General features: G+C 40.8%; 1 protein-coding gene across 12 annotated transcripts in view; it reads left to right on the top strand.

Annotated features, from left to right (window-relative positions):
• TRIM9 (tripartite motif containing 9) overlaps positions 1 to 16643 on the top strand; it is a 118967-nt gene that overhangs the window by 77544 nt on the left and 24780 nt on the right. For 9 of the 12 annotated variants that reach the window (XM_070797400.1, XM_070797398.1, XM_070797408.1 and 6 more), the window contains exons 4-6: positions 2813 to 2923; positions 4035 to 4188; positions 15682 to 15839. In XM_070797400.1, coding sequence (XP_070653501.1) covers positions 2813 to 2923; positions 4035 to 4188; positions 15682 to 15839 — 423 coding nt within the window. The remainder of the gene's footprint in view (positions 1 to 2812; positions 2924 to 4034; positions 4189 to 15681; positions 15840 to 16643) is intronic. The other 3 variants (XM_070797402.1, XM_070797399.1, XM_070797407.1) reach the window with 1 other exon arrangement.

Below are 16643 nucleotides of genomic sequence, written 5' to 3'. Positions count from 1 at the left end.
CTTCTCCTCCTGCCCCCAATCCCTCCCAGCATCAGAGTCTTTTCCAATGAGTCAGCTCTTCGCATGAGGTGACCAAAGTACTGGAATTTCAGCTTCAGCATCATTCCCTCCAAAGAAATCCCAGGGCTGATTTCCTTCAGAATGGACTGGTTGGATCTCCTTGCAGTCCAAGGGACTCTTAAGAGTCTTCTCCAACACCACAGTTCAAAAGCATCAATTCTTTGGCGCTTAGCCTTCTTCACAGTCCAACTCTCACATCCATACATGACCACTGGAAAAACCATAGCCTTGACTAGACGGACCTTTGTTGGCAAAGTAATGTCTCTGCTTTTGAATATGCTATCTAGGTTGGTCATAACTTTCCTTCAGGAAATGCTAATCAAAACCACAATGAAATACCACTTCACACCCACTAGGATGGGAAAGAAAGTAAAAGTCGCTCAGTTGTGTCTCTGCGACCCCATGGAATTCTCTAGGCCAGAATACTGGAGTGGGTAGCCTTTCCCATCTCCAGGGGATCTTCTCAACCTAGGGATTGAACCCAGGTCTTCCACATTGCAGGCAGATTCTTTACCAGCTGAGCCACAACGGAAGTCCAAGAATACTGGAGTGGGTAACCTATCCCTTCTCTAGCAGATCTTCCTGACCCAGGAATCAAACCGGGGTCTCCTACTTTGCAGGTGGATTCTTTACCAACTGAGCCATGAGGGAATGGCTACTATTTGGGGAAAAAAAAAAAACAGACTGATAAGTGTTGGTGAGAATGTAAAGAAATTGGAACCCTTGTGCATTGTTGGTGAGAATGTAAATGATGCAGCTACTGTGGAAAGTAGTATGGTGATTTCTCAAAAAAAAAATTAAAATAGAGTCACCATACAAGTCAGTAATTCCACTTTAGGGTATATGAACCACCCCTCCCTAAAAAAAAAAAAAAAAAAGTGAAACAGACACTCACACAGATATTTGTTTTCTTATGTTCATAAATTTATTCAAAATAGCCAAAAGGCGGAAGAAACATAGATGTCCATCAGCAGATGAATGGATAAACAAAATGTAGTATATACATATAATGGAATATTATTCAGTCTTGACAAAAATGTTGACACAAGCTACAACATGGATAAACCTTGAAGACATTATGTAAAAGAAATAAACTAGTCACAAAAGGACAAATACTGTATGATTCCACGTGTATTGAGGTACCTAGAGTAGTCAGGTTGACAGAGACAGAAAGTAGAATGGTGGTTGCCAGAGGCTGGGAGCAGGGGTGAATGCAGAGTTACTGTTTAATAAGTCCAGAGCTTCAGTTTGGGAAGAAGAAAAAGTTTTGGAGATGGTTGGTGGTAATGGTTGTATAACAATGTGAACTTATTTAGTGCCACAGAATTCTCCAATTAAATATAGTTTAAATGGTTTAAGTTATATGTTATATATATTTATTACAATAAAATAATTAGAAGATCAACAATATTGAATGAATTAACTGTCAAAAAATTAGAAAGAACTTTATCAAAAATAGGTTAAATAAATTGAACCCACTCAATAGAGTATTTTTGTAGTCAGTAACATTTATTAATGATGGCAACACAGAAAATGCCCGTGATATGGTGTTAAATGGGAAAGAGGTGAAATTGTCATATACTATAATTGCAACTATAACTAAATCTAGCTCAAGGGAGAAAAACTAAAAGGAAACATCAAAATTCTTTAAAAATTTGCATTGGAGTAGTGAGACTATTTGCTTTTCTTAAACCTATTTTCCTGTTGTTTTTGAAACAGGATGTAATCATCTTTCATGGAAAATAAATTTATAATGAAAACTGAACAAGGAATAAGGGAAAGTTTTTAAATAATTATTATTAAAACCCATTTTAGTTATTACCCATAAAATCCAGAATGCTGGGGGGATTGGGAGGGGGAGGTTTGAGGCTTCTGCAAAATAGTACAAATACAGAAGGTGAGTAATAGGTTCCTAGAAAGCCCTTGTTCAATTCTGTGCTTCAAAACCTGCTTCAGGATTTGGGTCACTGAGCAGGGACGCAGAGGACAAGCATTTCTAAAGAAAGAAATTTTTCAAGGAGTGTCATACACTTGACACGGCAAAGATAACTTCCCAGCGGCAGAACCTGCATGTTCAAAGAGATACCTCTCTAGGTCAGGCAGACTCATCGCTGAGCAAATAGCCTTTAAAACTGCTTTCCCAAATGAGGCAATGAGTGATGCTAAGTCGATTATAACTTGATTCTGTATCCATCTTTGTCTGGCATACTTGCTGTCATTAGCTCATTGTCTTTCAGCAACCACTTCTAGGCTTACCCGCTCAGGGAAAAGAGAATCAGAACAAGAGAGGATCTGGGTTCAAATGGTGATATCTGCTCTTTAGAAGGGACAGGTAGAGGGTGAGCAAAGATGGTGGGTGGCTGTGTCACAGAACAGACGCTGCAACTGCACCTCCAGCCACTCAGTCATTTAACAGACCCTCCCATGACCTCTCACTTAGAGCAGCTCCCAGAGAGGGGAGTGATGGAGACCTGTGACGGAACCAAGATGTCCCTTGAGGCACCAAGGTAACCAGCTTCCCAGAGGTCTAACAACCGTGTGCCTTTCTGATGGCTCTAGTAAGAGCCATTATCCAATCTGTCTTCCAGAGCCATTGTTCCCAGCAGACACTGCCACAAAATATTCTCATAAATTGAGTTCCACTCCATGATGCTCTTGCATTCTGGTTTGAAGAAGTTTTCCAAAGTCCTAGTTTGCTTTCTTTTCTACACTCTGCCACTTTGGGTCCATTCTGTCGTCTTATCAATCCTAGGTGGTTCGAGATCAGATCTCTCACTGCACAGTGAAATTGCGCCAGACCACGGGTCTCATGGAGTACTGCCTGGAGGTGATTAAGGAAAATGATCCTAGTGGCTTTTTGCAGGTAAGTGTCAACTAGTTTCTGCTTCAGATACTCAGTGTTCCATGAGACTGACTCTATGATGCCAAGGCCAGACTCCCAACAGACCTAGCTGGGTATGGGACATTCCACAATGGAACCCACCTTTGTGTTGCCATATGGATGTGGGTGCCTTTGGAACTTCACTGGCTTCTCAGAAGACCCTACCATCATGGGCTACAAGACTGAAAAGGCTTTTAAAACTTGTTTTTGTTTATGTTTGATCATGAAAACATAATTCCCTCTAAGTTCCTCCAAAGCAAACTTTTTACCTTGCGTAAGAACTGGGTCCCTTTACTAATATCTTGGACAATTTTGTCAGAAATGTAAGTATACACATGTTTCTACCTTTTTTACACCTCCTTCTGGCAAGTCAGTGATTTCCCAAATAGAGTGAAAATTTTTCATTGTTTGGATGTCTCATTATTTCTTTAGTGTTGTTTTAATGACATGCTGTGATGTCAGCTAAATTTTACTTAACTTTTGATCCCAGTGATTAATGGACCTCTGATTAAGGAACATGTAGCTTCCTTTCAACTAACATTCTACCAAACTGGCCAAGAATGATGGGGGGAGCCTAAATATAAGAAATGAAAAAGTCCTCTACCAAAGAATCAGATCATGCATGAAGATGATGTATAGGAAATCTTATCTTACAGATGATCATATGCAACCTCTCTGAACCACTTAATAAAAGTCATTAGGTCTTAGGTCTTGACGTGATACCCATAGCTCATATCAGAAACCTATGATTGTTGGTGCTAGTGGATTTCACTAATTGCTAACCTATCACTACTGAATGTTGTTGGCTTTTAGCTAATCAGTCATAAATAGCATGATCCTGTATCCAGATGATATAATAGAGCAACTAACAACTTCTAGTTATATATAGTGATCCCTCTGAGTCCCAGAAGTACTCAGATTTTCATGATAAATCACAGGTTACTCTCATCATCAGAAGTTCCTCTCTGCCTGCATAGAGACAGGAAGGATGTGGGTCCCAAGGCGCTTGGTGGGGCACACTGGATAGCCAAAGAGCAGTTTGGGTGCCCAGTGTGGGGTTGTATTTCTTAGGCTATGCTCTTTGTTTGAATAGATTTCTGATGCTCTCATAAGGAGAGTGCACCTGACTGAGGATCAGTGGGGGAAAGGCACGCTCACTCCCAGGATGACCACGGACTTCGACTTGAGTCTGGACAACAGCCCTCTGCTGCAGTCCATCCACCAGCTCGACTTCGTGCAGATGAAAGGTGCGTGCCTGTGCCCCACCCAGTCCGAGAAACTCCCTGCTAGAAGCAGGGTAAAGGCAGCTTGCAGATTACAGCAAACAAAAGGCAGCCACCGGGTTTATAAATCAGCTGAGAGGTGAGAAAGTCCACACACACACACACCTCTGGTTAGTGTTACAAAAATCTGGAATAGCTCCCATCTTATTGTGTAATGGAAATTATATCCTTGTAGCTGGAATGTCAGATAAATCAGATGGACACAATGCTTGCCTTTTTGAGAGACATAAGAGATTTCACATGCTCAGCATTAGAGGAAGAAAGAGAGAGAACATCGCTGTACATAAATAACATCTTGTTACAGACGGTAACCCCGATATATTGATATAAATCAAGGGAGTTCAGCATTGAAACTGCTTCTACAGGGATAGAGATAGTGGCAGACAGTTGATTGTGGATTAGCAGGAATTTGAGAGGATCAGAATTGGCTTGCCTATGCTGGTCAGGAAAATGAGAGCCTGGGTACAGAAGGAAAATGAAAGTATGTAATAAAAACTTTAACATTTTAAATTTTTTGGTCTCTGAAATTAAGGGGTATGGCAAGATCTAGAGATTTGTAGTATCTGCTGAGGGGACATACAAGTACTTAAAATTATCTTAAGGAATATAACTCTTTGAAGAAAAGGTAAAAACTCAAGCCAACCATGCAATAATACTTTTATGGCAGTGTAAGTAATATCCCATTTGAAAAATATTTCTGAATTTTTAAAAACCTTTTTATGGTAAAATAACTTATACATTCAGAGTAAGTTGCAACAATAGTAAGGAGAGGTCCCTCTACCCTTCATCCAGTTTCCATTCATGGTTACATCTGACGTAACTGTCACATAACATCAAAACCAGGAAACTGACATCCGTACAGTGTGTGTGTATGTGTAGTTCTGTGCCGTCACATCACATGTGTATCCACCTCTGCAGTCCAGATACAGAACTACTCCATCAATGCTTTCCCTCATCTGCCCCTCTTAGTCCCCCATCCCCACTGATCTGGCTTCCATCTCCACAACTTTGTCATTTTCTGATCTTTTTTAAAACTAAAGTAATTGATTTGCTCTTTGCTTCTCCCAACTTAAGCATCCATGTAATAAATAACTTAGAATCCAATGGTTTAGAATTTTTGTGTCTTAAGAAAAATCCGCATACATCCTTTTATTGGAACCATATAACCCCGTGGGTATTAGGGGTTTATACTACATGTGCAGTTACACACATTCCTGTCCTGGGTAATGCACAGTACTTCTCTCATCTTAATGAGTTTTTGTCCTCTTTCATCTTCAGTTTCCTCATCTCTTTGTTTAATATGTATTGCTTTGGGATAATGCCTTTATTAATTTTCAAAGTAACTAGTGTATAGATTGTAAATAAAAATGCTTTGTTGTAGTAACAAAAACATTTAGCTTTTACTGGCTGCCTACCAAATCAGACATGCTCTTTCCATGGATTACAAAATGCTTTCCATAGATTAACTCATTTTATTCTCCCAATCCTAGTAAGCAGCTGAGGACATTGAGGTGCAGGAAGACTGGGTTACTTGCCTGGGCTCACCCAGCTAGTGACTGGCAGGGCCAGAATTCAAACCCATGGAGCATGGTTCCAGAACTCACACCTACAACTTCCAGTTTGTGCTGTAAAGTTAGTGCCTTACTAAGCCACTTCTTCAAGAAGTAACTGAATTCTTCTCTTAATCTTGAGAAATTAAATTTGTTTTTGTTGCAGCAATGCTTTCAGGCTTTAAAAAAAAAATTTTAACCCCTACATGGTAGCCTGTGTTGTGTCACCATCCCAATAATATGCAGAGCCCCCTTGATCAGCCTCTTTTTGTCCCCAGTTCCTTCAACAAGGTAGAATCATTGAAAGGTTATGTCACAAGTAGCTCAGAGGAGAAAATGTGTCACAAAAGGGCAATGTAAGGGCTTTTGGTGTAAGAGAGAAGAAAAAAAAAAATGAGTCAATCCAGTTAGCCTTGGTGAAGGGGCAGGAGGAGGGGCAGGTAGAGCATAGAGGCCTCAGGGCTTTCAGATGCTTTAATCAGCTGAAAGCCCTCTCCTCCCCCATCCATTCTGAGAGATGTCCATCTGCCATGGTGGAGTCCAAGCCAGTTGACACAGTGATGACAATTGTATTGCAGTAAATGGGCCCTTCCTTGGAAGTAGCAATTACAGGTTCACATGTTGTGCATCACAGATCACACTCCTAAAGTATTATCACTTGGCCACTTAGGGCTGCACACAAGCGTAACTGTGGACATGACTGTACACACAGCAGAGAATGCCATGCATGTGAAAGGCCAAGTGCAGAACACTCTTATAGCAAAAACTCACCTAGAATACAAAATTATCCAAAACAGTTATTTATAAAGTTAATACAGTAGGCCACTTGGTATGAGACTGGATTGTTCCATTTTCCTTTTCTTTTTAATACTTCATGTTAATTTACTTCTAATAAGTATCCCTCTGAGGAATTAATTTATATGTTTATGTGTGTGTGTGTGTGTTGTGTTCACTAAATTTAATTAATTCAGTAAGAGCCCAGTCCTCCTTAAAATCTGAATAATTTTTATCTGTCACACTTTTAAAGGAGAGAAAAAGCTGAAAGGCCATGACCCAGAACTCAGTTACCTGCAGTTAAGACTTGTCTTGCTTGCCCCCGCTTTGATGTCTGTTAGCATATACACAACCATGCCTAGTGTGTTGTTGGTCTTTTTATTTTCTTAGGATATTCATAGTCAGTTTAGCAAACTGAGCTTCACAGTCAGGAAAATATCTCAAGAAATTGCACACTCATGTCCATGTAGTAATAGCTAAATTTAAGTAGCACTTGAAATGGTGTTCAGTTCAGTTCAGTTGCTCAGTGTCCAACTCTTTGTGACCCCATGAATCGCAGCATGCCAGGCCTCCCTGTCCATCACCAACTCCCGGAGTTCACTCAGACTCATGTCCATTGAGTCAGTGATGCCATCCAGCCATCTCATCCTCTGTCGTCCCCTTCTCCTCCTGCCCCCAATCCCTCCCAGCATCAGAGTCTTTTCCAATGAGTCAACTCTTCGCATGAGGTGGCCAAAGTACTGGAGTTTCAGCTTTAGCATCATTCCTTCCAAAGAAATCCCAGGGCTGATCTCCTTCAGAATGGACGGGTTGGATCTCCTTGTAGTCCAAGGGACTCTCCCATTGTAAGACTAACAATATGTTGGTTTCAATATATAATTTCTAATTGTGCTAAGTGGATTAGTAGAAAGTTTAAAATATTTTCAAAGTTACTTGAAATAGGCATTTAAGTCTGACTCAAACTTAAACTAAAATATCTGTCTACTTCCTGACTCAAAATGTGAGAATCTCTCCAGTTTTGAAATTTTATCTCAGATACCTTTTTTTCTTAACATCAGACAAGATAGGTCTCTTGCTCATTTTAAAATATTCTCACAGCATCTGCTACTCAACTAAAATGCATTGTCTAAAATTAGTCTCTTATTAGCTAAGGATTTTACTGATCTGCTCTTTTGGATTCCATATCACCCTCAAGCAATTGAGATCTGAGTGAAGAATGTTGGTACCCTCTCTGTTCAAACATCACAAAATGTAAGGGCATTTCTCCAGTTGCATTTTGATTAGAAAATCATCTTACCCTCTTTCCAGACTACTGGGAGTGGTGTTTGATCTCTCAGACTTTTCTTTTGTAGACAACAACCAATTAAACTTTGTTTTCTGTTTTTATTATAGAGTAATAGAAACATTTTTCCTTAATCCCAAATTGCTATTTTCAACTTTTACCTGGTCATGGGAAGGATATTTTAATATCTTTTTTGCCAGTCTATCAGGGGCTCTGTTGCTTGGCTCAGAATAGATTCCAGATACGTACTATCTCCCAGAAAAATATTATTACCCCAGAATTGTTTAAGGACACAAAGTATCCCAAGGTTCATGAGTTAGTGCTGAAATAAAACGCCAGATGTCGGGGTGTTCATTCTGACCCAGGGTGAAACATTGACCTGACAGTCCATCAAGCCTTTTTAACACATAGACCAACAGATATTAATCTCTTGAGTGCCTCTACTCACCTAGGGACACATTTATCTCCATTAACTCATGTTGAACGTTAAAAAGCCCTGAATATGCACCAAGGTCATGGGCAAGGACAATGTGATCTAAACAGATTCTCCTGTAGATCATGGGAAAAAAACACCCAGAGGTTTGGCAGAGAAGGGAATGAGCATACATGGGGTGGTGGTGGTGGTTTAATTGCTAAGTCATGCCCAACTCTTGCAACTCCATGGACTGTGGCCTACTAGGCTCCTCTGTCCATGGGATTTCTCAGGCAGGAATGCTGGAAAGGGTAGCCATTCCCTTCTCCAGGGGATCTTCCCAATTCAGGGATTGAACCTGCATCTCCTGAACTGCAAGCAGATTCTTTGCCACTGAACCACCAGGGAAGCCCCCACATGTGGGAACTTGCATGAAATCTGTTCATGCTCTGGGGGCCTGGAATTCGTGTCCTCAAAGCCTTGTGTGCAAGTTTATCCTCAGCAAAGTACTAATGCCAGCTTTCCAGAAACAGCCCATTCTTCTGCTGAAGTCTAAACTTTCCTCAGATGCTATTTGTATTGTTCAACCATCATAAAAAGGAATGACAGTCCACAAAGGAACCTTCAGAGATGATGACAGTAAAATTGCTCTCCCAGCCACTACAGCTCTTAAGGTGAACTATTATAATCTATAACAGCAATTCTTGAGAAGCTTTATCGTTCACATTCTAGGAACTAAGAAGAAACACTGCTCTTGGAATTAGGCCTGCACTCTCCCTCTAATTCACTATTACTGAGCCCCTGACTGGAGAGGCAGTGATGTAAACATCCAGCCCAGGGAGCCAACCTGCTGGGCGTCAAAACCCAGCTCTGCCACTGCCTCACCCTGAATCCCTCCTGTGTTTCAGTTCCCTTGTCTACAAATAGAGATCATCACAGTACCTACCTTGTGGGCTGGTGTTGAAAATTAACTGAGTGGACACATGTAAGCCCCTCCCCACAGTCTGGGCCTCAGCAGTGTTTCCACCTCACATGTGTTCTCGTGGCTCCCTCACAGCTCCCTTTTCTCCCTTGTCCTCACCACACTCTTGTGAACCCGCACAGAGGAATTCTGGATGGTGTGAGGGCTGTCAGTCTGAAGGATTAGAGAGAAAAATAAGTAAATATGAAAATCATGAGAGATAATTTGAACTAGAATGACCTTAAAAAGGTAAGACTTTTGAAAACCTTGGTATTAACAGGCCACAGTGGCAGAATTTAATTTTGAGATGAGGCTCCACCAGACCCCAAGGAAGTCAGTAAGAACAGCTACCATTCTGTGTCTAAGAGAACTTTTAGCCGGAAGCTTGATTTTACAGGCTAAGAGGATACTGAGTACTATAATTCTCATCAGGTCAGGGGAAGCTAGTTATTTAGGAAAAATAAAGATGTCCAGGAATGATCATGAATGTGTTAAGATAGTTATTGTAGCTCCACTTATAGGAATTTCAATAAAACAAAACCTTTTCTCTCGGAGTTCAGCCCAACAACTATAATGCTATCCATTTCCAAAGCATAAGAGATAAATCAATCTGAAAATACTCTGGATTCTTGTAGGCCATTTATTTTATACCTAATAAATTGAAGAGGGGTAATAAAGATACAACACCCAGTATAAAATCTGTCGTTCTGAAACGCCAGCCTTAGTCTTTTTTAACAAGACTGTAATTTTATCACATTTCCTTTTATATGCAATGTCACTTTGGGGTAAATAAGGAAAAGGAAAAAATAATTCTCAGCACATTGAGAAATAGATTCAGACACATGCAGATGTTCCCCGGTTCCTTCCGTCTCTCTCTCTTCCTCTCTCTCTCTTAATTTGCTTTTTTTTTTTTTTTTTGTTCATTTGTTTAAATTTGGGATAGTGTTAAGATCTGAAGATTAGAGACTAGTTAGACTTTTTTCTAGCTCCTTGGCCTTTGAACGTGTATCCCACTGAGTACTTACAAATGAAGTTCACATGTTTTAATTACACATGACACTATATATTTCAATGCATCTTTTAATTATATCTATGACTATGTGGGAAATTTGAGTTTCTTATCAGAGACATTGAAAGCATTTGTGTGATTCAAGTTGAAACCATTTTCTGGATCTTATTTGTTGATTTTAAAACTGGTGAAATGTTGACTTGCCTGAAACATGAAAAAAGGGAAAATGAAGACTAATAAGGCAGATAATGAAATTTAAAAAGTCCGAGGAGTTGTTATTTTATGGAAGGCCCTAACCAATACCAACAGTTAAGAGCAAGTATTTCCCAGGGAGACTCACTGCCTGTCTCTAGAAACCCTTTGAAGAACAGTTTGCTTAAATTTGTCAGATTTTGTTGTTGTTACTGTTCAGTCAAAAAGTCGTGTCTGACTCTTCATGACCCCATGGACTGCAGCATAACAGGCTTCCCTGTCCCTCACCATCTCCCGGCATTTGCCCAAGTTCATGTCCATTGAATCAGTGATGCCATCTAACCATCTCATCCTCTCTCACCCTCTTCTGCCTTCAATTTTTCCCAGGATCAGGTCTTTTCCACTGAGTCAGCTCTTCACATCAGGTGGCCAAAGTATGGGACCTTTAGCTTCAGCATCAGTCCTTCCAAAGAGTATTCAGGGTCAGATTTTACTCCACTGTTAATATGTTAAGAGGTATTCTTTTACTACAGAAAAAATTTAAATGACAAAGTAAGTTTCTAACTGAAATAATGACCTTAAATTAACCTCTAGTTAAGTAACAGGTTCCTGTGATGTGCTTAGTCGCTCAGTCATATCCAGCTCTTTGAGACCCATGGCCTGTAGCCCACCAGGATTCCATGTCCATGAGGATTCTCTAGGCAAGAATACCAGAGTAGGTTGCCATGCCCTCCTCCAGGGGAACAGGTTCCTAGATGATATCTATTATGCATAGAAAGTCACTAGAATCATTCAAAGGAGTTCTGTCTTCTGCCTCTTCTTTCCAGCCAGTCCTGTAGTCTATTTAGTGAATGAAAGTGAAAGTGTTAGTCGTGTTAGTCAGTCTTTGCAACCGCATAACTGTAGCCTACCAGGCTCCTCTGTCCATGAAATTCTTCAGGCAAGAATACTGGAGCGGATCATAAGGCAGTTCTATTTCCAGTTTTTTAAGGAATCTCCACACTGTTCTCCATAGTGGCTGTACTAGTTTGCATTCCCACCAACAGTGTAAGAGGGTTCCCTTTTCTCCACACCCTCTCCAGCATTTATTATTTGTAGACTTTTGGATCGCAGCCATTCTGACTGGTGTGAAATGGTACCTCATCGTGGTTTTGATTTGCATTTCTCTGATAATGAGTGATGTTGAGCATCTTTTCATGTGTTTGTTAGCCATCTGTATGTCTTCTTTGGACAAATGTCTATTTAGTTCTTTGGCCCATTTTTTGATTGGGTCGTTTATTTTTCTGGAGTTGAGCTGTAGGAGTTGCTTGTATATTTTTGAGATTAGTTGTTTGTCAGTTGCTTCATTTGCTATTATTTTCTCCCATTCTGAAGGCTGTCTTTTCACCTTGCTTATAGTTTCCTTTGATGTGCAGAAGCTTTTAAGGTTAATTAGGTCCCATTTGTTTATTTTTGCTTTTATTTCCAATATTCTGGGAGGTGGGTCATAGAGGATCCTGCTGTGATGTATGTCAGAGAGTGTTTTGCCTATGTTCTCCTCTAGGAGTTTTATAGTTTCTGGTCTTACGTTGAGATCTTTAATCCATTTTGAGTTTATTTTTGTGTATGGTGTTAGAAAGTGGTCTAGTTTCATTCTTTTACAAGTGGTTGACCAGATTTCCCAGCACCACTTGTTAAAGAGATTGTCTTTAATCCATTGTATATTCTTGCCTCCTTTGTCAAAGATAAGGTGTCCATATGTGCGTGGATTTATCTCTGGGCTTTCTATATTTTATTCCATTGATCTATATTTCTGTCTTTGTGCCAGTACCATACTGTCTTGATAACTGTGGCTTTGTAGTAGAGCCTGAAGTCAGGTAGGTTGATTCCTCCAGTTCCATTCTTCTTTCTCAAGATCGCTTTGGCTATTCGAGGTTTTTTGTTTTTCCATACAAATTGTGAAATTATTTGTTCTAGCTCTGTGAAGAATACTGTTGGTAGCTTGATAGGGATTGCATTGAATCTATAAATTGCTTTGGGTAGTATACTCATTTTCACTATATTGATTCTTCCAATCCATGAACATGGTATATTTCTCCATCTACTAGTGTCCTCTTTGATTTCTTTCACCAGTGTTTTATAGTTTTCTATATATAGGTCTTTAGTTTCTTTAGGTAGATATATTCCTAAGTATTTTATTCTTCCCATTGCAATGGTGAATGGAATTGTTTCCTTAATTTCTCTCTCTGTTTTCTCATTATTAGTGTATAGGAATGCAAGGGATTTCTGTGTGTTGATTTTATATCCTGCAACTTTACTATAGTCATTGATTATTTCGTAATTTTCTGGTGGAATCTTTAGGGTTTTCTATGTAGAGGATCATGTCATCTGCAAATAGTGAGAGTTTTACTTCTTCTTTTCCAATTTGGATTCCTTTTATTTCTTTTTCTGCTCTGATTGCTGTGGCCAAAACTTCCAAAACTATGTTGAATAGTAATGGTGAAAGTGGGCACCCTTGTCTTGTTCCTGACTTTAGAGGAAAGGCTTTCAATTTTTCACCATTGAGGATAATGTTTGCTGTGGGTTTGTCATATATAGCTTTTATTATGTTGAGGTATGTTCCTTCTATTCCTGCTTTCTGGAGAGTTTTTATCATAAATGGATGTTGAATTTTGTCAAAGGCTTTCTCTGCATCTATTGAGATAATCATATGGTTTTTATTTTTCAATTTGTTAATGTGGTGTATTACATTGATTGATTTGCGGATATTGAAGAGTCCTTGCATCCCTGGGATAAAGCCCACTTGATCATGGTGTATGATCTTTGGAAACCAGAAGGGAAAGAGACATGTGTACCCCAATGTTCATCGCAGCACTGTTTATAATAGCCAGGACATGGAAGCAACCTAGATGTCCATCAGCAGATGAATGGATAAGAAAGCTATGGTACATATACACAATGGAGTATTACTCAGCCATTAAAAAGAATACATTTGAATCAGTTCTAATGAGGTGGATGAAACTGGAGCCTATTATACAGAGTGAAGTAAGCCAGAAGGAAAAACATAAATACAGTATACTAACGCATATATATGGAATTTAGAAAGATGGTAACAATAACCTGGTGTACGAGACAGCAAAAGAGACACTGATGTATAGAACAGTCTTATGGACTCTGTGGGAGAGGGAGAGGGTGGGAAGATTTGGGAGAATGACATTGAAACATGTAAAATATCATGTATGAAACGAGATGCCAGTCCAGGTTCGATGCACGATACTGGATGCTTGGGGCTAGTGCACTGGGATGACCCAGAGGGATGGTATGGGGAGGGAGGAGGGAGGAGGGTTCAGGATGGGGAACACATGTATACCTGTGGTGGATTCATTTTGATATTTGGCAAAACTAATACAATTATGTAAAGTTTAAAAATAAAATTAAATTAAAAAAAAAGAATACTGGAGTGGGTAGCAATTCCCTTCTCCAGGGGATCTTCCCGACTCAGGGATTGAACCTGGGTGTCCTGCATTGCAGGCAGATTCTCTACCGTCTGAGCCACCAGGGAAGCCCAAAGCAGTGCATTTCCTCCAAATCTAGATGTTCTGGGACCTCTGAGGCTGCAAAGGCATTGTTCTCTGATAAGATTCCATTCTTGTGCCATTGAAACTCAAAACAGGATTTCCTTTCATAAACTGGTCACCTCCAATTCACTGGTCATAATTTTGATTTAATTATGTTTGATGTGTTAACTTAGACATGGTTTTCTTGTAATGTATCAGCCTTCTTAAGTATAATAGACCTGCTTCACCTTTACATCTCTTATATTCTAGTCCCTGCTTTTGTTTTCTAGGTTATCCACCATAAAACCTTTTTCTAAGCCGCTGTTAAAGTAACTTTCTTCTTAGTTGGGGTGACTGGCAAGGAACAGATTTAATTTAGGGCATGACACTCTGAGTTCAGTTTTGGTACAGCATACCAAGTATTCCACAATTAACATTTGTTCATCTGAATGTCCCTGGACGTGGTCCAAACCATTCTTTCCCATGTTAAAAGTGCTACAAAAATAAAATCATGTTTTAGTGCTGAAAACAATTTTTAAGCAGTTAGTGAAAACACTGCTCCCAGATTCATCAATTGAGTTCATACCTTAGGAACTAGGATTATTCATTCCCTGATATTTGTATGTCTATATGATTGAAGGCTCTATTAATCTGCAGTTTTCATACAAGACTCAGCACAGAAGGGGGAGGGGTATTGAGACTAGTAACACTGTGACAGATTTTCACAAGGTCAGGAGGACACTCTGACCCTCCCTGCTAGCCCCCATCTGTTCCCATAGTATTCTCCGGCTCACAGTTGACTGCTAAACACCAACACAAAAACAGACTTGGGCTAGTGCCATTTTCAAGGCATATGCTATGCTAAGTCACTTCAGTCGTGTCCGACTCTGTGTGACCCCATAGACGGCAGCCACCAGGCTCCCCCGTCCCTGGGATTCTCCAGGCAAGAACACTGGAGTGGGTTGCCATTTCCTTCTCCAGTGCATGAAAGTGAAAAGTGAAAGGGAAGTCGCTCAGTCGTGTCCGACTCTTAGCGACCCCATGGACTGCAGCCTACCAGGCTCCTCCATCCATGGGATTTTCCAGGCAAGAGTACTGGAGTGGGGTGCCATTGCCTTCTCCGTTTCAAGGCATAGCTACCTGGAACGAATGCTGTCAAATTCCTCAGAAGTTTCAAAACTGAGAAATCACTTTTGTATCCCTTGGTACCAAATTTTCACAAATCCACAGTTGTAGCTAGTTATGTGCACAAAATCTTAAGTGGAATCACTAATAAAAAATGAAAGAAACTTAGACATGTACGTAGTGGTTTCAGAGTTGTTTCTCAGCATAGGCAGTCCCCATTTTATTAAATGCAGTTTAAGTTTCAGAGTAACTTTACGATACATGTATCAACCATGTTATGGATGAGCTAGGCTGTAGTGGGCAAAATGGGAAATCCGGACGACACGGCAAACATTTCCCTGAGGGCTGAGGCCTTCCATGCTGAAGGGGATGAGAATACAGCAGTCGTCTCCCCTCTGGTTAAGGTAGGAAACGCTGCTGTGAGCTTGGAAAGGCACCAGTGAAGAAACGCTCGCCACGCCTGGAGGCTCTGTGAGGCAGATCCTATTCAGGTTCCCTCACTCCCCAGGCTAGGAACTTAGTCCAGCCACTTGTTTACAAGTGGGTGTTGAGCATTCCTAGATGCTGAAGTGTTGACAGCTCCACAGAAGTCAGGGTTACACTAATTTCTGTTTAGCTTCCTCTCCAGTCCCAGCGACTCCCATCCTGCAGCTGGAGGACTGCTGCACCCACAACAATAGCGCCACGCTGTCTTGGAAACAGCCGCCTCTGTCCACGGTGCCCGCGGAAGGATACATTCTGGAGCTGGATGACGGCAATGGCGGTCAGTTCCGGGTAAGTGGAGAACCTGCTGGTTGACGGTTTAATCGCAAAGTCGGACTCTTTGCCACCCCGTGGACTGCAGCCCAGTAGGCTCCTCTGTCCATGGCATTTTCCAGGCAAGAATACTGGAGTGGGTTGCCAAACCTACTTCTTCTTAACCAAATTGGTGACAACCACAGAGGACCCACCTCAGAGCCTCAGACCCAACCTAGCAGGGCCTGCACACCCTTCATCTGAGGCCTTCATCCTTGTCCCATCAAAGAAGGATGAAGGAGTCCCGGAACAGCAATTGCCCCTCCCTTCTGAAGAGAAAGTACCTACAGTCCTGCAAGCTCTGAAATCAGGCTGCCTGCCTTCCAGTCCCAACCGCGCCCCTAAAGCTGTGGGAATGTGCCCGTTTCTCACCTCTTTGAGCCTTCAGATCCTCATTTGTAAAAGTGAAGTCGCTCGGTCGTGTCCGACTCTTTGCGACCCCATAGACTGTAGCCTACCAGGTTCCTCTGTCCATGGGATCTTCCAGGCAATAGTACTGGAGTGGATTGCCATTTAATGATAACATGTGCCTCATGCATTGTTGTTAAGAGCCAATTGGATCATTCGTATAAAATTCTTAGCATACTGAAGCCCCAGCCACCAGTCTTCCTAGCATCCCCCTAAGGAGATGTCATTTTGAGCCTGTGCTCAAATTTGGACTAAAATTATCTTTACTCATTACATCAGCATAATGTTGCAACATGTACAGCTAAAGAGGGAGGTAAATACCTAACCTATGCTAATGATGCATTATGCTAGGATTTATTTTAAGCTTTTGAAATA

This window comes from Bos indicus, chromosome 10, assembly GCF_029378745.1.
Source record: "Bos indicus isolate NIAB-ARS_2022 breed Sahiwal x Tharparkar chromosome 10, NIAB-ARS_B.indTharparkar_mat_pri_1.0, whole genome shotgun sequence".
Classification (NCBI taxonomy): domain Eukaryota; kingdom Metazoa; phylum Chordata; class Mammalia; order Artiodactyla; family Bovidae; genus Bos; species Bos indicus.
Note: the sequence above shows the minus strand (reverse complement) of the source record. Positions and strands in the feature narration are given on the sequence as shown.